Below are 22,305 nucleotides of genomic sequence, written 5' to 3'. Positions count from 1 at the left end.
ATGGCACTTCGGTGCATTTCTACGCGGCACTAAGGTGTATTTCTACGCGGCACTACGGTGTAATTCTACGTGGCACTTTGGTGCATTTATACGATCTGTGGTGACAGCATTAGTGCACAACCTCTATAGACTCACATATCTATAGTTCTCACATGTGTTCATGGGCTAATAAAAATGATAAGATAAATAAACTTGGTATGATCATATGTTTATTTTGTTGTGAAGTGATATATGTGCTATGATGTGATAATTAAGGATATTATGGATAAGAGTATAAAATTATAAGGACTAATGTACATATTGATAATAATAGAATTGATTGTATATAAATATGTATGTTTTGATATAATGATATGTGTGTTTCTCGTGACATGGTACAAGTGCACATATATGTTGATGTATATGTAAATGAGTTGTATGACTTGATAGCATAAAACAATCATGCATGATTAGTGGGTATGAATTTCATTAGATGTGTTTTTTATGCCTCACTAAGTCATCGACTTAGCGTGTGATTGTTTCACACGTAGGTTACAGAAGCGAGAAGAGAAGAAGAGTAAGACAGGTCAGCACCTCCCTTACAAAATTTCAGATCAGAAAATAGAGGATTTAAATGTTTTTGGTTATTTTGAGTATAGTTGGCATGTACTAATTGGTTGATTTAGTTATGCTCTGATTGATTTTGGGTATTGTGGTCAATTTATGTAACTGAACCACTTTTACTTTAATGAAATGTTTAAATTTTCTTTGAATTTTGTCAAGAGTCAAAGTTTGAAAAGTTAATATGACATCTCAGACTCGTATCCAGGTCGGGTACGAGTTGGGGGTGTTACATTTAATGGTATCAGAGCTAAGGTTTAGTCGATTCTCGGCATAAAGCGAAGTCCAAAGTGTCATAAAATGTGTACATACCAACATAAGGTGAAAATTTCTGATCTGATAGTGTAAGGAGTGTGTTGTCTTGCTAATAGAATTAGATTGCTAAGTTATAATAGAAGTATAATTATATTAATTTCGAAGTGAAGTAAGATGCGATATTCCTGATTGTGATAGCAATTCACCTGCCCTGGCCAGGCAGAGGGAAGAGCGGACACTTCAGGAAGTGCCTCATAAGATCAAAGACTGATTTCAGAAAGTTGAAATCATATTAGAATAGTGTTAGAAAGTTTTCACAAGTCTGAATCGAAAAAGTGATATGAAGTATTCTTATTATTTTATGGATACGATTGAATATGGTGAACAAGTGTCACCATAAGAAAGTTAAAAGATCTAAGGATGTGGCTAGAATTGTAGAAGAGTTCAAGAATAAGTGAATCAGTGACCAGTTTATAAGATAAATGCAAACAGTGATGAATTTGAAACAAAGAGATAGTACTGTGTATAAGCCAAAATGTGGACATTATAAGGGTTTGCATTCTAGATGAAAAGAGTTAGCATTGGCTAACCAGATTATGTGACGAAAAGTGTATTGGAGTTAAAAGATTTGAAGATATTGTTAGGATAAGTTAACCGAATATAAAACGGATATGGATATAGTTGTGTATCTTGATCATGTAATTGTGATGTAGTGAAGGAGATAAGGATTCGTATGGTTAAGGAAATTTATAAAGTAATAGAAAAGTTTAAGAATCAATATATATCAGCAATTAGTTTATAAGACAGAGAAAGTTAGAATGCTTGAGTTTGAAAACAGAGGAATCGTAACGTGTAGGGATATGAATGTAGTTTGATAAGTCGAAGAAATTGTTGTTAAGTTATTTGAAGGAAAAATGATGTATGTAAGTGAGCTATGGAGGGTTTGTGCCTAGACGAAAAGAATATTATTGATGTTAAAATTGTTCTTTTCAAGAAGTGATGAATTATATTAAAGATCTAGAGAGATCTCAGAAGAATTAAGAGAATTCGTATCTCATAAAAATTGACATTATCGAAGAGAGATATAGATTATGATTGTCAATTACAGACTCGATTTGAATTAGTTGTATTCCATAGCAAAGGATCAAAACTTGATGAAAGACAGATACGCTTGAATAGTAGAGTCTGGTACTGGAAGATTAAATAAGGAGTTAAGAATGAATATGAAGTTAAGTTAGAAGGGAAAGTAATGGATTGGATTAAAAGTTCTGCTAGAAAATAGGTAAAGTAGAATTATTTAAAAAATGATCAAGTGATATAGGTGCATTGATGATTGATTTATAAGATAAAGGAAATTGTAATGCCTGAGTTTGAACCCAGGAAAATTGCATTGTGAATGAGTAAGAATGTGAGTTGAATGAGTCAAATAAATTAATGCTGAGTTAGTTTCAACCGGAAAGAGTAATGGATTAATATGTTTGAAGGAAGTCAAGTATATGTGTATTATGATTTGAATAAGGACTTTACGCAGAATAAGGTATGTGCAAGGAGTGTTAATTATCAAAGTTATGAAGCGATGATAAAGATTAGTAATCAGAGATGAGCATAAGTGAGAGGAAAAGAGTATGTGAGCATGAAAGAAAATATATGATTTGTGTATAAGGAGATTTTGATTTTTGAATGAATAAATGAATAATGGAATAAGGAAATGAAAGGAAAAAGTTTAAAGAATCAGATGTGATAAAGGTTATGTTTCTTGGTCAAGGAGATTTAGTCAGAGGAATAAAGAATAATTTATATGTATTAAGGAAATTTAAAAAGTAATTAAGCGTTGATGGAATAAAAGTTTGTTATTACTGCAAGGTAATTAAAGATTGATAAGGAATTTGATTGATTAATGATTTTGATTGATAAGAACTGATGATGTTGGTTATATGATAAGTGACATGATAAGGGTATATAAAAAAGGGGTAGTTGAAGAACTAAGGGAAAGAAAGATTAAGTAAAGGAAACAACATGAGAACATTAGTAGACATGTTCTTATCAATATGTGCAGTGAAATTTCGAGGACGAATTTTCTTTAAAGGAGGGGAGATTTGTATCATCCTAAATCAGGGTCAGTGACTAAATTGCAAATTTTAAAAACTATGTGGTCGATTTTGAAATAAGTTAAAAGTTCATGGATTTAATTGAAGAAAGTAGATGTTGGATTTAATGGTAAAATTTGGAAATAACAAGGGTATTTGTGCGCATGGGTAAGTGAAAGCAAGTGGGTAAGTGAAAGCAAATTAGTAAGTTATACATTTTTTGATCATTTTAATTTTGCAAAGAAAGCAAGTTAGTAAGTTATATATTTTTTGATTAGGTTACGAACTACTTCCTCGAACGTTTGAATCAATGCTTCAAGATTTACGGGTGAAGAACGAGGAAGTATTCAACTACATCAGCCTCATCGATAAAGAAATATGGACGAACGCATATGATGGTAGATATCGATATAGACACATGACGACCAACTTGGCTGAGGCAATCAATTCAACCTTAAAGGGTGCACGTCACTTACCTGTAGCGGCTTTGGTAAAAACTACATATTTTCGTTTAAGGGCGCTTTTTGCGAAGCTCGGGGGACAAGCTCAAACCTGGATGCAAGGCGGGCATGTCTATCACCCTAGATTAGTTGCAGATCTACAGAAAAAAATTGTTGCATCAAATGGAATGTCTGTAACAAGCTTCTCTAGAAGGCATGAAATGTTTCGTATCACAGAGTTGTCGTGAACTCTTCAAGGGATTGAAGCTGTGTCGTTAAGAGTAAATCTAAGGGACAGAACGTACGACTGCGGGTTTTTTCAAGCTCTGAAGTATCCATGCTCTCATGTGATAGCAGCTTCCTCGCATACACGTCAAGACTATAACCATTTTGTGGATCTCGTATACCTACTATCTGATGTTTTTAAGGTATACGAATTTGAGTTTCCCCCATAGGTAATGACAAAGACCCTGATGAGGTTCAAGATTGGCTTCCGATTGTACTAAATCCGAGTTTATTGAGGGAGCGTGGTCGTCCAAAATCCAATCGAATTCATTGCGATATGGATAGTCGAGAAAGATCTAGACAAGACAGAAGATGTGGCCATTGTAAAAACCCATGACACACTAGAAAAACATGTCCACTTTTGTTGTCATCAAGTAACAATTGATGAGGAAATGATGTATTTGTTTATCAAATAATAATTCTTGTATTTTAATTTGCATTTACTTCAAGTTAATGTCATTCGATAATCGTTGATGAAGATTAAAAAAACGAACACAATCATTAAATTTTATCAAATTAATAACAATTTGGTATTTAAATACAACAAACTTACAATAAGAATTAAATGGTAAATGATAACCAAATTACAATAACTGATATTAAATGGTAATAAACAAAATTAACTGAAATATATTAAAAAAAGTCCAACAAATTTAACAAAATAAAGTAAGTATTAAATGAGAAATAATAAAAAATTACAATTAAACAAAATAAAGTAAATACAAATATAAAAAAATCTATCGATGTCTGCGTCTCGAATGTGTTCCGCAGGGCGGTGGCTGTCGGTCTCGAGGAGGATTTCTTCGTATCAATGGTTCTGACTCCTTGCTGTCATCATCGTCGTCGTCGTCGTCGTCGTCGTCGTCCTGAGCAGGTACATTAGGTTGATGAGGAGCTGATGACGATGAAACACCTCCATAGAATAAGGACCCTGGAGGTGTATGACTGACTATCCCACCGGCCTGCGAAAACTAGGAAAATTGGGAAAACTGGGACATCGCTGAGTGTGAAAACTGTAAAGGAGGTGTCTGTGCTGCGGCCATGGGTGATGAGGCTGAACCCACCAAATATTTAGCATATGAACCCCAATTCGGATCTACAAACATAGACCCATAATAGCCTCCAGTAGGGGTCTTCTGTGACGGTGGCGGCGGCGGGGTCATAAAACCAGGTGAAGGCGGCGACATCTGGTAATGGAAAGGCGATTGCGGCATCATATATGGCTGCGACATCATAAATGGTTGCGGTGGATGCTGTTAAGGTCCTGCTGGTGCAGCTGAGGATGAACCGGAAGCACATGCTCTCCGTCCACGAGTCGGGGGATGATGGTGCTGTATCGGTGAACGTCTCTATCGACGTCGCAGAAAGGTCTACCCTCGTGCATCCTCGGGAAGCAGAAACGGTTTCCCGTTACTATTGAACCACTCATAATAACCGTCAGCATAAATTAAGAGGTCATAAAAAATGGGCTCTCTACGGGGAAGGCGCCGATGTCGATTATCCCACAACACGACCCACTCATGATGCCTCACCAGCCAATCTGTATCTGTCTTGCCACGTCTATCTAAGCTATGCAACTCGTCCATATTGCGAGGTGCTTACGGAATTGGTTGAAAACAACCAAACTGCCGAAGCACGCGATCAGTGGAGTGCCACTCGACGGTCGCATAACAGATCAGAGGGACCATCGCCATCCAAACATCTGATGGACCCCTCAACTCAGGTGAGATCACTACCCTCACATCATCAGTAGAATATGACACCCATTCAAACTAAAACAAATAATACATAATTTTTATCAAAATAATAATCTAATTATATAACTATAATCTAAAATCGATTTTTAAACATTAAAATTTATACCTGTGTGTCAGCCTTCTGATCGATTAGCACCCTAATTTTTTATAAATCATCAGGTAGCTCCTGATGATTTTTCCTATCAGTAGACCACCTATTCAAAGAAAAAAATTTATTATACGCTATATAAAATTATTAATATACAAAATCAGTTTTATAATTACCTCAGAAGTAGTGGAAATACGAATGGGTTCTTCAAAACAGGACATAAAAAGAGTAATCGATACCATGCCCAAGACTGCAGCAGTAAGAGACATCCGCCGATAGCATTACGCCTGTGGTCAGTGGCTCCACACATCTCCCTGTACAACAAAGCCAAAACTGCCGAGCCCCAACTGAATGATCCGGCGAGACGAAAGTCGCTAAGATGTCACAACCACATGCAGTGAACTAGGTTACACGATTTGTCTGGCATCAGCAACCCTCCTATCAACTGCAATATGCATGCCTGTGCATACATCTTAACCTCATCCTCAGAGGCGTCTGCGCTCAACTCCCGAAAATTGACATCTAACTAATTTAACGGTATCCTACATCCGATAAAACTTTCCGGGACACGTCCGATTATCCCGACACAAAGTAGTCCACTATGATATCACATCTCCATCCACCGGAAGCCCCAGGTGCATAGAAACATCCTCAAGCGTGATCGTGCACTCTCCGCACGGAAGATGGAATGTGTGGGTCTCCGGCCTCCACCGCTCTACTAAGGCAGAAATAAGGTCTAGTTCTATCTTACAGTGACCCTGATATCTACCTATGTAACCAAATCCAGCATCTACTAAATACGGCAAGACACGGCTATGTATCATTAACTTAAGATTCATAATAAAAGGATCTAATACACAATCATTCTCCTAAAAATAAATAATTACAAAAATTAATTCTTAATCTAATAATCATGTATTAAATAAATCAACTAATTATTACTAATAATTTAAATTAAATTAAAACGTTAAAATGTTATCGTATCAGCAAAGTGTGTAGATATATGATTTCCATCCAAGCGAAGTAGACTGCCTACCATTATATATATGCAAAAAGAATTATATTAGTAAAATATTAAATAAAGTAAAATAATTAAATAAATTAAATACATAATATTAAAAATATTATAAAATATACCTTAAACAGAGAGAGTATTTGAGAGAATTTGGTGTGATTAAAGTGATTGAGGATGGGGGTATTTATAGGAAGGATTGGGGGTGTGAAGCGTCGGGGGTATGGGGGTAATTATGGGTATAACGCCCAATGTACCGCGCTATACCCCACGTGTCAAATAACTAGGTATAGCGCGGCCCCTAATCCGCGCTATACCCTTACGTGGCGTATAGCACGGATCAGGGGCCACGCTATACCCACGTGTAATCCATGTCAGCGTATAGCGCGGTGCAGGGGGCGCGCTATACCCCACGTGGCGCCAAATCAACATATAGCGCGAGACAAGGGGCGCGCTTTATTGCTACGGGTATTAGATCAAAAAATATAATCTGACCGGTGTTAGATCGATAAATATACCGATCACCGGTGATTTTTCGAGAAATACACCGTTAAGCCATTTATTTTCCATCATTTGCAGCTTTTATTCCTCTCTTAGTCTCATAATTGCACCTGATATGTCTTGACGAGTGGGGAACCTTTTGGGAATACCTACGATCATTAACATATAAACAATTCAGCACCTACTGTATCAAATCAAAGGATCAAAATCATGACTGTTTGTAAAGGAATCTTACAAAGGCAAAACCGCCTGAAGTAGCCTTGGATTTAATCATGGTGTAATCTGCAGGGTACTTGGCAAGGAATAATTTAAGGTTTGATATATCATCAATAATGGCCAACACACCACCATTCTTACTTCGCCTTCTTAGTGCATCGTCATATTCTTCTGGATATCGGCATTCTACTTGCCTCAAATTTTCAATTTTTACGCTACTAATAATAGCTCTTGGAACCAGAAACTGATAACCGACATAGTTATCTCTCGAGCTCGATTGAATCCGCTAAACTGTTAACATGGAAGCCAAAGTTGCAGTGAAGGCCGTGGGTTTGGGTTTGAATTATTGTGAAAATGTACGCATACCTCAATATATGCATAATGCACTAAATAGATAAATTCAAGTTAAACATAGATAGAAAACTTACTGTAAGCAATTACTAGAGTTGAGAAAGAGTACAAAAAGATCATTCCTATTTGTGAACTCGTCGTTGATGGGACGTTCAATCAGCCAAACCACAAAGCCAGTGAAAACTAAGAAAGCAGTAGTTGTTATCCAATTACCTCCAGTAAGAGGCTGAAGGAAGATCCACATACTACTTTTTTATGATTTCCAGCACCATGATTCCGATGTCAAATTCGGTGAATGGCTGTGTGAGATTTTAACGAAAATAACTTGTCATAGTTAGAAATAGATTACCAAAACCTGGTTTAAATCGAAAATTAGTGTCATGGCACGAGAAGTAGCCTCCTTCCCACTGAAAAGCCCTTCTCTCTGGTTTAAGTCGAGAATTGGTGAAGAACTGATAAATGTTTATTCTGCTTTTGTTGTCACGTGGAAGACGAAGTCGAGATGAGTTGCAAAAGATAAGGGTGAACTAGAGTTTTTACTTTTTATGGATTGAGGGGATTTTAACGAGAGGAGTCAGACGGTCAACCATATGGTAATGTTAGGGGTTCCTTATTTGTAATAAATCAATAATATTAATAATTTATTTATTATAAATCGATAAAATTAATTTGTTACTTTTAAAATTTTAGTAGAAAAATGAAAAACTTACTTAAATATTAATAATCATTTTGTGTAATTTACCTTAATTTCTTAATACACTTTTAATTTTAGTTATCGAAATAGATAAATTTTAATAAAATCATTATTATTAATAAAAATTTTCATTTTCATTATTGAATCGTTAAATGATTAACAACCGTTGATATAATTTATCTACATATAATATCTTTAATAAATTAACATATCATTATTTTATGGGTGAAAATTTTAGAAAAATTATAAAATATGATTGTGATGGATCAAATTTAAGTAACTGAGAGAAGGTTTTTATAGTCCAACCTATGGGTTAAATACCATATTTTATTATGTTTGATAAAATGATATATTTAGGTTATAGTTCAATGGGTAAAATAAAAAAGGGTTAAATACTCTGTTCATACATGAACTATATCAAATTTTCAATTTCATACAAAATGTTTAAAATTTCTTAATTTTATATATGATATTTTCCGCCGTTAACGGATTCACCCACTGTCACCACGGAAAGTGACGTGAAACCTTACGACTACGACACATGACACTTTAAAAACATATATTTTTATTTTTTGGGTAAATTACACCATTCATCCCTCAACTATCTTCTCACTCTTATTTTAGTCACTAAATTTTTGTAATTATTAAATTATAGAATTACTTTTATTTTAATAACTTAAATTTATTTTATTAATATTTTTTATAACATGACATCTATTAATAACTTCTTTCTTTTATTAATATTTTATTAAATTCTAATCCCAATTCCAAACACCAATCGATCACTCCTAAACCGCAGACTATCCATTGTATACCCATAAACCCAAATCTCCTACGGTATTATCGGTGTTGGTTTCATCTTGATTGAATTCTAGAAAGTCATAATATGAGCCACGCCTCAATCAGAGAAAAAACCCTAACTGAACAATTGTTGAAGAAAGAGAAGTTGAGGGGGTGATAGACCTGAGAAGCTTGAGCGATGAATGGTATCAAACCCTAAAATATACCCTACAAAAAGTGAATCAAACACCAATAACCCCAACAATTCAACAAAAAATACAGTTCTAAACATAAAAGTTGCCTTAGATATGTCGGAACCGTCTTTCGGTGGGGTCCGGAATTGAGTTTCGACTTGAATTAAATGCTTAGAAGTCGCCACCAACCATTTTAAAACGAATTTAGGTGGGTCAGACACCATCTTACCTGATCTGCGTTTTACCAGAAATGTGTCGGGTTCGGGAGTCGGTTACAGTCAAGGAAGGATTAACACCCTTGAACCGCCCTTTTGGCACCAATTAATTTGTCGGTTGTCTTTAATTGCGAAAATTAGAATTTAAATTAAAAGTTAAAATATTCAATTCGAATTGCTTACCTTTGATTGGTTGAAATTATTCTAAAATAAAAATCAAAAGTGTTAGATGAAAAACAATAAAAAAAATATTAAATGAATCAAAAAACATAAAATAATAATAAGAAGCCAAAAGAAAGAAGGAAAAAAATCAATAAGTGGGAAAAAATCAATAAAAGGAATAAGTCAAAGAGAAAAAAATATGATTGATAAAAAAAGGGAAAAGATAAAAAATAAAAATAAATAAATAATAGAATAGTAAAAAAGGGTAAAGTTTAAAGGTAAAAAAATAATATGAAGAAAAATAATAATAATAGTAAATAAAATAAAATAAAACTCAGGGGACCAAATTGAAAAAAAAATGAAATTAACGAGTTAAATCGGCATTAAAATGGACTGCAAAAAAAAGAGAGTAAAAAGTTAGGAACCAATTCACAAAGATATAAAAATATAAATAGGATCAAATTAATTAAATTGCAAATTCGGGGGCAAAATTACAAATTGTGACCGAAATGAAAAATGATTCAAAATACAAGGGACTTCGGAGTGAATTTAAGAATCTTGTATTTACAAACTGGTCCTTGGTATATAAATATCCAAAAATGCCCCATTTCTCTTCATTCTCACATTTCATTAAAAAAACCTTCTCCTTAAACGAGAGAACTCTCTCTAGCCCTCTCCCTTCACCGAAGGCCGTCTATCGCCCGGTGGCCTAAACCTGCCTTGACATCGTCGCTCCGGCCTCTGCGCCCACAAGACTCCTCGTTACACCCTAGATCTAGTTCTGAACCCCAATCACCCAAAATCAGGCCCCCTCGACGTAGATCTGAGAAAAAGCTTCGACCTTTTTACTTTTTCGTGAAAAACCTTTCGTTTTTCCGATACTCCGACGATCTGGGTCTCCTGGCTTTGGCCGTTGCTTTGTTGCTTATGTTGTTCGACGATTTACTATTTCGTTTTTGGTTCTCTATTCGGTTTTGTTTTTTTGGTTTCGACTGTGTTATGATGATTCTTGCTTTACTATCGTTGATCTTGTGTTTGCGGTGGGTTTGAGGCTAAATGTTGTATTTGGGTTTTGTTTTTCACACAGTTTTGTTCTTTGTGGCTCACTGTGGATGTGGGTTTGCTCTTGATGATGCTTCGTGTACTGTTGTTCTCTGGTTCGATTTTCTGTGTTCGATTTGCTGGCCGATTGTCCCCCTTGTTCGTTCTCTCTTTGGGGCTTTTATAACCCCGTAATCGGCCGTTGTGGCTCCGGATATTGTGGGGTACTCGTCGATTTTCCGGGATGGTTAAGTTCTAGTGGTCGTGCGTGAACAGTTGGACTTGGTTCCGATTTTCCTGTGATTTGGCCGAGGATTTCGATCGGTATTTGACTTGGTTGTTCTTAATGGATTCTGACCGTTGGATTAGACAGCCAGATCCAACGACTCCCGTGTGGCTGTGGCGTGATGATAATATGAGGGTTAGATAAAACCCTAGCTTCCTGGCCGTTGATCATCTCTTGATCTAACAGTCCCCTGTAATGCGACGTCAGGATGAAACTTGAAACCCTAATCCCCTACTGGACTGGTCCAGCCGCCAATTTTTTGGACTTATATTGGACTCAAAATGGACCTGACAATAAAAATGAAAATAAAATTAATAAAAGATAAAATAAAATAAAATAAAATAAAATAAATAATAATAATATTATTATATATATTTTTCCCAAAAACCTATATAATAAATATTTTCAAAAGTATTTTAAAATTATATATTATATATTTTTATGTTTTCAAAAATTATATAGTTTTCAAAATTGTTTTTAAAACTATATATTATATAATTTTTCAAAAATGATTTCAAAATTATATAATATATATATGTTTTCAAAACTATATATATCATCTCTGTCTTCTTTTAATGCCTTTGTAGTAATTTCCATGACTTCTACTTTTTATACGTTTCTGTTATTGGTATTTATGAAGGATTGGAACTGGGCTTGATATCGTTGACGTTTGTTTATCATTCTCTTCATGTTTCCTCTTTTAAATTTAGCTGGGTCTTATGTTTCTGTCAATATGCAGAGATTCTTTCGCAGGGATTATTTTACAGGGATTAATTCCCATTACAAACGCACATATGATTTTAATGACTGCATATGAATACTGTTTAGCTATGTATTTATTTATACATGCATTGCATTTTATCTATATTTTTAATTTTCTGACTGTCGGAGGTCTTTCACGGAAGCTACTCCCAACCTGGCGTTGGGGGCAGCCTACTACCCTACCTCCCCCTTACCCCATACATATGGGAATTGGGTTTTGTTGTTGTTGTTGTTGTTTTAAAAACTATATAATATATATTTTCAAAAATATTTTAAAAACTATATATTATATTTATTTTTGAAATATTTTAAAAACTATATAATATATATTTTCAAAAATATTTTAAAAACTATATATTATATTTATTTTCAAAATGTTTTAAAAACTATATAATATATAAAAGTTTTCAAACATGTTTTCAAAACTATATATTATATATATGTTTTTTTAAAAATATTTTCAAACTATATATATGTATATATATATATATAATGGGACGAAAATGAATGTCTACAAGATCCATTTTGACTTTTAGGGCATCAGAATCCAAACCCACCCCCTCCTCCATTACTTGACAAAAGATCATAAATTTCCTCATTATAGATCTCCAAAATAGGACGTTTTTCCCAATAAATCACCGGTGATAGGTATATTTACCGATCTAATACCGGTCAGATTATATTTCCCGATCTAACACCCGTAGCAGTAAAGCGCGCCCCCTGAACGCGCTATACGCTGATTTGGCGCCCGTGGGTATAGTGCGCCCCCTGTCCTGCGATATACGGTGATTTGGTGCCACGTGGGTATAGCGCGCCCCCTGATCCGCGCCATACCTGAGTATCTGACACGTGGGGTATAGCGCGGTGCAGGGGGCGCGATATACCCCTAAATACCCGCCCCTCCACTTCCCAATCCTCCCTATAAATACCCCCATCCTCAATCACTTTTATCACACCAAATTCTCTCAAATTCTCTAAATTTCTCTCAAATACTCTCTCTTTTAAGGTATATTTTATAATATTTTTACTATTATGTATTTAATTTATTTAAGTATTTTACTTTATTTAATATTTTACTAATATAATTCTTTTGCAGATATATAATGGAAGGCAATCTACTTCGCTCGGATGGAAATCATATATATCTACACTTTGTTGATACGGTAACATTTTAACGTTTTAATTTAATTTAAATTATTAGTAATATTTAGTTGATTTATTTAATGCATGATCATTAGATTAAGAATTAAATATCTCGACACTTTGCTGATACGGTAACATTTTAACGTTTTAATTTAATTTAAATTATTAGTTGATTTATTTAATGCATGATTATTAGATTAAGAATTAAATATCTCGACACTTTGCTGATACGGTAACATTTTAACGTTTTAATTTAATTTAAATTATTAGTAATAATTAGTTGATTTATTTAATGCATGATTATTAGATTAAGAATTAAATATCTCAACACTTTGCTGATACGGTAACATTTTAACGTTTTAATTTAATTTAAATTATTAATAATAATTAGATTTATTTAATGCATGATTATTAGATTGAGACTTAATTTTTGTAATTATTTATTTTTAGGAGAATGACCGTGTATTAGATCCTTTTATTATGAATCTTAAGTTAGTGATACCCAGCCGTGTCTTGCCGTATTTAGTAGAGGCTGGATTCGGTTACATAGGTAGATATCAGGGTCACTGTAAGATAGAGCCAGACCTGATTTCTGCCTTAGTAGAGTGGTGGAGTTCGGAGACCCAAACATTCCATCTTCCGTGCGGAAAGTGCACGATCACGCTTGAGGATGTTTCTATGCACCTGGGGCTTCCGGTGAATGGAGATGTGATATCGGGGATAATTTCCGGCTCTTGGACTAGTTTGTGTCGGGATAGTCTAGGACGTGTCCCGAAAAATTTTATCGGAGGTAGGATACCGTTAAATTGGTTAGATGCCAATTTTCGGGAGTTGAGCGTAGACGCCTCTGAGGATGAGGTTAAGATGTATGCACGGGCATGCATACTGCAGCTGATAGGAGGGTTGCTGATGCCGGACAAATCGCGCAACCTAGTTCACTGCATGTGGTTACGACATTTTAGCGACTTTCATCTCGTCAGATCATTCAGTTGGGGCTCGGCAGTTTTGGCTTTGCTGTACAGGGAGATGTGTGGAGCCACTGACTACAAGCGTAATGCTATCGACGGATGTCTCCTGCTGCTGCAGTCTTGGGCATGGTATCGATTGCCCTTTTTATGTCCCGTTGTGAAGAACCTATTCGTATTTCCACTACTTCTGAGCTAATTATAAAACTGATTTTGTATATTAATAATTTTATACAGCGTATAACAAATTTTTTTCCTTGAATAGGTGGTCTACTGATAGGAAAAATCATCAGGAGCTACCTGATGATTTAGAAAAAATTAGGGTGTTAATCGATTAGAAGGCTGGCATACAGGTATGAATTTTAATGTTTAAAAATCAATTTTAGATTATAGTTATATAATTAGATTATTATTTTGATAAAAATTATATATTATTTGTTTTAGTTTGAATGGGTGCCATATTCTACTTATGATGTAAGGGCGGTGATCCCACCTGAGTTGAGGGGTCCATCAGATGTTTGGATGGCGATGATCCCTCTGATCTGTTATGCGACCATCGAGTGGCACTCCACTGATCGCGTGCTCCGGCAGTTTGGTTGTTTTCAACCAATTCCAGAAGCACATCGTAATATGGACGAGTTGTATAGCTTAGATAGACGCGGCAAGACAGATACAGATTGGCTGGTGAGGCATCATGAGTGGGTCGTGTTGTGGGAGGATCGACATCGGTGCCTTCCACGTAGAGAGCCCATTTTTACTGACTTCTTGATGTATGCTGAGGATTATTATGAGTGGTTCAACAGTAACGGGAAACTGTTTCTACTTCCCAAGGATGCACGAGGGTAGACATTTCCACGAAATCGACAGAGACATTCACCGACACAACACCATCGTCCCCCGACTCGTGAACGGATAGCAGGTGCTTCCGGTTCATCCTCAGCTGTACCAGCAGTACCTTCCCAGCAGCCACCGTAGCCATATATGATGTCGCCATCGCCTTTCCATTACCAGATGCCATCGCCGCTGCCTTCACCTGGTTTTATGACCCCGCCACCGCCACCATTATAGATGACCCCTCTTGGAGGCTATTATGGGTCTATATTTGCATATCCGACTTGGGGTTCATATGCTGGATATTTGGCGGGTTCAGCCTCATCACCCATGGCCGCAACACATACACCTCCTATACACTTTTCACACTCAGCGATTTATGGGTTTTCCCAGTTTTCCCAATTTTCGCAGGCCGGTGGGATAGTCAGTCATACACCTCCAGGGTTCTTATTCTATGGAGGTGCTTCATCGTCATCAGCTCCTCATCAACCTAATGTACCTGCTCAGGACGACGACGAGGATGACGATGGTGACGACGACGATGATGACAGCGAGGAGTCAGAACCAGTGATACGAAGAAATCCTTCTCGAGACCGACAGCCACTGCTCTACGGAACACATTCGCGACGCAGGCATCGATATTTTTTTTATTATATTTGTATTTACTTTATTTTGTTTAATTGTAATTTTTTATTATTTCTCATTTAATACAACTTTATTTTGTTAAATTTGTTAGACTTTTTTTTAATATATTTCAGTTAATTTTGTTTAGTACCATTTAATATCAGTTATTGTAATTTGGTTATCATTTACCATTTAATTCTTATTGTATGTTTGTTGTATTTAAATACCAAATTGTTATTAGTTTGATAAAATTTAATGATTGTGTTCGTTTTTTTAATCTTCATCAGCGATTATCGAATGACATTAACTTGAAGTAAATACAAATTAAAATACAAGAATTATTATTTGATAAACAAATACATCATTTCCTCATCAATTGTTACTTGATGACAACATAAGTGGACATGTTTTTCTAGTGTGTCCTGGGTTTCTACAATGGCCACATCTTCTGTCTTGTCTAAATCTTTCTCGAATATCCATATCGCAATGAATTCGATTGGATTTTGGATGACCACGCTCCCTCAATAAACTCAGATTTGGTATAATCGGAAGCCAATCTTGAACCTCATCAGGGTCTTTGTCATTACCTATGGGGGGAAACTCAAGTTCGTATACCTTAAAAACTTCATATAGTAGGTATACGGGATCCACAAAATGGTTATAGTCTTGACGTATATGCAAGCAAGCTGCTATCACATGAGAGCATGGATACTTCAGAGCTTGAAAAAACCTGCAGTCGCACGTTCTGTCCCTTATATTTACTCTTAACGACACAGCTTCAATCCCTTGAAGAGGTCGCGGCAACTCTGTGACACGAAACATTTCATGCCTTCTAGAGAAGCTTGTTACAGACATTCCATTTGATGCAGTAATTTTTTTCTGTAGATCTGCAACTAATCTAGGGTGATTGACATGACTACCTTGCATCCAGGTTTGAGCTTGTCCCCCGAGCTTCGCAAAAAGCGCCCCCAAACGAAAATATGTAGTTTTTATCAAAGCCGCTATAGGTAAGTGACGTGCACCCTTTCAGGTTGAATTGATTGCCTTAGCCAAGTTGGTCGTCATGTGTCCATATCAATATCCACCATCATATGTGTTCGTCCACATTTCTTTATCGATGAGGCTGATGTAATCGTATCCTTCCTCGTTATTCGCCCGTAAATCTTGAAGTATTGATTCAAACGTTCGAGGAAGTAGTTCGTAACCTGATCAAAAAATGTATAACTTACAAACTTGTTTTCTTTTCAAAATTAAAATGATCAAAAAATGTATAACTTACTAACTTGCTTTCACTTACCCATGCACACAATTAATTGACGCTCATCATTCTTCTTGTACCTTCCATGATAGTTCGCAGCAATGTGTCGGAAACAATACCTATGTTGGACAAAGGGTGATTGCCACATTGGACCCAAAGACTCCATTGATGCTTTGATCCCAGCTCCGCGATCTGAAATGACACATATTTTTTCCCTCGTGATAACATGTGAACGTAAATTTTGGAGGAAAAAAGCCCAAGAATCTGTATCTTCTCCTTCGACAAGAGCAAAAGCAACTGGAAGAATGTTGTGATTGCCATCTTGGACAACTGCCAATAATAAAACTTACTTGTATTTTCTATACAAGAAAGTCCTGTCGATCTGGACCACAGGCTTGCAGTATTTGGCAACATTAACGTACTGTGGGTAACTCCAAAAAACTCGGTAGAATTGGCATCGATCGCGAAGAACTCGATCATTATAGTATTCATAGGAGGTTTTAAAGTCCACAATTGTCCCAGAATTCAACGTCCGCACCAGCCTAAACCAACCTGGAAGTTCGTTGTAAGATACATCCCATTCGCCATGAAGTTTGACAATGGCATTTTGTTTTGCCAACCAGCTTTTTTATATGAGACAATGTACCCATACTGCGATTGTATAGCTGAAATCAACACTGCAACAGCTATATGAGAGCTTGCTTTTACCATGGGCATGATGGCTTGGCATATCACTTCAGAGTCCAAGTTGGGATGATCTTGGTTGACCCCTCCAGCACAACATGTGTGAGGACCCGTTGTATACTGTTAGTTCCCATATGTTGTTTTTCCTCTTTATTTTCGATACGCGAACCATCCAATTACATCCGTTTTTGCGTCGAGCATAGTAGCATACATATTTTTTGGTCGTCGATCGGTTGACTCTGGACTGAACAGAATTACGGATATTGTAATTTTTGATAGCCATCATCGCTTCTTCTTTGCTTGAAAACTCCATGCCTAAAGATAAATCACCATTATTTATTGATGAGTAATATCCATAGTCACCGAGATGAGGCATATCCGCAAATTCTGGCCCGTACATTGCACCATAATCAGCTTTATACATGTGTACAGGAGGGTCAGTTTGTGCCACATTTCCTGAAACTTCATCATCATCGAAGTTGAATTGCGGTGATTCTGGGTGAATAAATAGTCCAGTCTCAGCACCATCCGCACCATGCTCACGAAGCGGTTCTTCTGGTGGAGATGATGGTTCCTCCATGCTCTCCATATTTAGGTCGAAGAACCTACTACTTGCACGCATTCCCCTTGAACTGGAAGGCATATCGACATTCAGATCGAAAAAGCTCGCAGTTGAATGCCTCTCCTTGGAGCTTGAAGCCATAGTGTCAAATGGAAACTGTACAGATTGTTGCGTCGATGACATCTCCATATTAAGGTCAAAGAAATTTGCAGATGAATGTCTTCCCCTTGAACTGGACGCGGTGTTACCATACGGATTATTCGTGAACCCACATCGATACATATCGTAAGGAGTTACGGATGAATGTCTCCCCATTATTGCATTAAAATCATTACACATTACTGTAGTCGGAATAATTACTTTGAGCTTCAACCATCATTTGAACATCGTCATTGTTCGAAAGTTCGAACGCTGTATAAGTTAATGGAAACAATGATGTTAGAAATTTGTACTGCAACGACGACATTTTTCTACTACTTCCAACATGAATCTTCCTCGAAATCTTCGTTACCAGCTCCTCAAGAGTTATGTTTCTCTTGAATGGTATTTTAACACGCTCATTTGATACGAAAACAACGCCGATTTCATTTTCTCGAATTTCACCATCATAATAAACAATAGCTGAAAGTCGCGCCATTCTTTGAGTTTAAAAGTGCGGCAATATTATATCTGTAAAAAAAATAACTGAAACAAACCTGATTAAATAAATTATATATGAACGAAAATATAACACAAATTTTTTTTACACATCAACGTAAATAATTTAAATAATATAATTTTATATTATTACCTGCACCGCAAAACTATTTCGACGTATGCTCCCGCTTTTCAATTTTACAAACATAAAAATTAATTGAAAATAATTAGTATAATATTTTTTCAAATAATGATAATAAACAATAAGTATAATTAAAAAATTATAACAAAATTACCTTATAACGAAAAATCGCACGAACTTCTAAATCAAATATGACAAGATTGCCAGAATTATTACTCGTTGACGGAATTGTTGTATTAATTTATAAGAGAGGAGAGATGCGAGGAGATGTGAGAACCGGAGGAGTGTATTTATAGACATATATGGCGTGGTACCTGCACCACGATATATGTAATTATTATATAGCGCGAACCAGGGACCGCGTTAAATATAATTTTAGTATGGCGTATAGTGTGCCCCCTGATCCGCGCTATACCCCTACGTGGCGTATAGCACGGAGCAGGGGGCACGCTATACCCTATGTGTAACCCAGTCAGCGTATAGCGCGGTACAGGGGGCGCGCTATACTCCACGTGGTGCCAAATCAGCATATAGCGCGGTTCAGGAGGCGCGCTTTACTGCTACGGGTGTTAGATCGGGAAATATAATATGACCGGTGTTAAATCGGTAAATATACCGATCGCCGGTGATTTTTCGGGATAAACACCCCAAAATAGTAAATTGAACAAAAGTCCCAACTTCATCATCTCCATGATCCCCCAATATACCTTTTAGTAACCTATAAACTAACTCAGGTTGCTTTGAACACCCAAACATGGTATGACTCTTCCCTAAACCAGTTGGTCCATACATCATTATAGTACACTTAGCACCCATTTTCACGCTATTGGTTCTCGACTCGATGAATTTCTTGTAAAACACATCAAGACCTTCTTCCTCGGAAGAAGAAACCCTATCTAGGGAAAAGTCCCAGTACCTAATATCGGCCTGGACCCTGAGAGTGTTGTTATCGGGATTGATATGGAGAAATGAGATGGGAATTTTGCCTTTTTGGTTATCACCACCGTCGCCGGGGTAGTTTCTTATCTGACCGATGACTTCAACTAGGTGTTCCTTCGGTGGGTTTTCCTTGGCTATGAAGTTTATACTATGCTTAGATTAGGGTATTCTCATATGGGTTTGGTTTAGTTTCGAAGATGGGGTTCTAGCCATTTTTATGCCTTTTTTGTTTATGATTTTTGTTTTCTGGCTGAGGAAGAAGATGAAATAAAGAAAGTAGAAGATTAGAAAATGAAACTAGAGATTGTTAGGGGTTTTGACTCTAATAAAGAAAGTAGAAGATAGGGATTTTATTTATGCCACGTCATAAAAATATTAATAAAATAAGTTTGAATTATTAAAATAAGAGTAATTTTATAATTTAATAATTAAATTAAAAAAAATTAGTGACTAAAATAAGAGTGAGAGAATAGTTGAGGGATGAATGATGTAATTTATCTAAAAAACTAAAAGCATGTTTTTTAAAGTGTCACATATCATTTTATTAGTGGTAGTAGGGTTTCACATCACTTTCCGTAACGAATGTGGGTGAATCCGTTAACGACAGAAAACATTATGTATGTAATCGAAAATTTTTAAACATTATGTATGACACTGAGAATTTAGTATAGTTCATGTATGAATAGGGTATTTAACCCAATAAAAAATTACAAATATCATCATTGTGTATATAATTTATAAGTTGTATCTTTTCTATTAATCTAAAATTATTGTAAAATAATATTTATAAAAAGAAAATTCTTAATCATCAATGATATTCATGTATTTTATAAATATAATTATTTGAAATAAAAAATTTGAAGGAAATCAATATTTCATTTAACTAGTAGGTGGCTTAATGGATTCATCGAATAAAATTATACAGTAGAAAGAAAACGACAGCTTATCTTTTTGATACTCCAGTAATGGAATACAAATAGCAGAAGGAGAAGCCGGTCTGAAGAGGAAAAACAAAAACAAAACCATGAATAAAACGCAAAAGACATACTTGTTAAATAATCTCTTATTGTTTTTTATAATCATTTCTTCTTCCTCTTCTTCTTGTTCAGTGATTCACGGAGTTAATGAAGCTGTTGGTTATGGCTACAAACTGAAATCTGTTTCCGTTGACCCGAACAACAAGTGGTTGACCGCTGGTCTTGCTCTTATCCGCAACTGCTCTGTTTATGGACCTGATATACAAAATCTCAATCTTTTCGTCAGGTAATCTTTTCTACCAGCTGCCATGTTCTTGTTTTTTAAACTTCAAATTTTCCAGATCAAAACGGTTTAAATTTTACTGTGTGAAGCTCCGAGACAAGCAATCGTTTGAGAATCAGGGTTACAGACTCGGCGCATCAAAGATGGGAAATCCCAAAAGAAATCATTCCTCGCCAATCACAAGATCATTTCCACCTCAGTTCATCAGTAAACCACCCAACGCGGAAGCAAAAGGAAACCCACTCGGTGTCGGACCCAACATCAGACCTCATTTTCACCCTCCGAAACACCACTCCATTCGGTTTCTGGTTGACACGTCGCTCCTCCGGCGACACCCTTTTCGACGCATCTCCGGATCCATCGGATCCAAGCACTTTCTTGGTGTTCAAGGAACAATACATTCAACTCTCCTCCGCGCTTCCTGCAAACAGGTCGTCTCTTTACGGACTCGGGGAGCACACAAAGAGATCGTTCAAGTTACAACGCGATGAGACGTTGACGTTGTGGAATGCGGATTTGGCGAGTGCTAATCTCGATGTTAATGTAAGATCAGCATCTGAAGATGGCAGAGTAGCAGCAGGGACTAGCCATGGAGTCTTATTGCTTAATAGCAATGGGATGGACATAGTCTATGGAGGAAACAGGATAACTTACAAGATTATTGGAGGTGTTATAGATTTGTATGTTTTTGGTGGACCATTGCCACACACTGTGATTCAGCAGTATACTGAGCTTATTGGCCGCCCTGCTCCCATGCCTTATTGGTCCTTTGGTAAGTATGCAACTTTCTTTTTTTCAACTTAGATACCATTGATTTATTAATGCATTAATCATCACTCAATTCCGTATTGTTTGTTAAAGGATTCCATCAGTGCCGATATGGCTACAAAAATGTTTCTGATGTTGAGGGTGTGGTTGCTGCCTATGCAAAAGCCATGATCCCTCTCGAAGTTATGTGGACGGACATCGATTACATGGACAGATTCAAGGACTTCACTCTTGACCCCATAAACTTCCCTGAGGACCGGATGAAGCAATTTGTTGATAAGCTTCATCGGAATAATCAGAAATACGTCGTCATCGTAGATCCTGGTAACTTTATATGATGCATGCATATTGGTGGTGACGGAAGGAACCTGAACCGTAAAATAATGATCTTAGCGTCGCATACTTTATGATTTCAATGTTGACAGGTGTCGGTGTAAAGAGTACATACGGAAGCTACATCAGAGGGATGGAAGCTGATGTATTCATAAAAAGAGATGGCATCCCTTACTTGGGTCAAGTTTGGCCTGGTCCGGTTAACTTCCCAGATTTTTTAAAGAGAAAATAACTTCAGTGACCAAAAATATCTTATAATATACGATTTTAACCAACTTTTTTTGGATTTGCCAAAATGACCAACTAAATCGCAATGCGATCGATAATTCGCAACGCGATCTCCGGTATCGCAAATCAGTTTCCAGATTCGCAATGCGAATACATAAATCGCAATGCGAATCTGACTATCGCAATGCGAATACGTAAATCGCAAT

The 22,305-nt window shown here is 36.3% G+C and overlaps 1 protein-coding gene and 1 long non-coding RNA gene across 2 annotated transcripts; one reads left to right on the top strand and one right to left on the bottom strand.

Annotated features, from left to right (window-relative positions):
* Positions 1 to 6,688: 6,688 nt before the first annotated feature.
* Positions 6,689 to 8,107, bottom strand: LOC120117000. The gene is made up of 3 exons (XR_005515595.1): positions 7,670 to 8,107; positions 7,261 to 7,532; positions 6,689 to 7,174 (listed from the first exon to the last, which is right to left on the bottom strand). It is a non-coding gene; the product is annotated as an uncharacterized LOC120117000 (long non-coding RNA).
* A 12,398-nt stretch (positions 8,108 to 20,505) lies between these two features.
* LOC120116992 (alpha-glucosidase-like) lies at positions 20,506 to 22,103 on the top strand. Its single transcript, XM_039137352.1, has 4 exons — positions 20,506 to 20,773; positions 20,860 to 21,542; positions 21,632 to 21,862; positions 21,964 to 22,103. The coding sequence occupies exons 1-4, from the start codon at positions 20,535 to 20,537 to the stop codon at positions 22,101 to 22,103; spliced, it is 1,293 nt and encodes a 430-aa protein (XP_038993283.1). The 5' UTR covers positions 20,506 to 20,534.
* Positions 22,104 to 22,305: the final 202 nt, after the last annotated feature.

This window comes from Hibiscus syriacus, unplaced genomic scaffold, assembly GCF_006381635.1.
Source record: "Hibiscus syriacus cultivar Baekdansim isolate YM2019G1 unplaced genomic scaffold, ASM638163v2 tig00110317_pilon, whole genome shotgun sequence".
Taxonomy (NCBI): Eukaryota; Viridiplantae; Streptophyta; class Magnoliopsida; order Malvales; family Malvaceae; genus Hibiscus; species Hibiscus syriacus.
The sequence above is the reverse complement of the archived record's forward strand: the minus strand, read 5'-3'. Positions and strand labels throughout refer to the sequence as shown.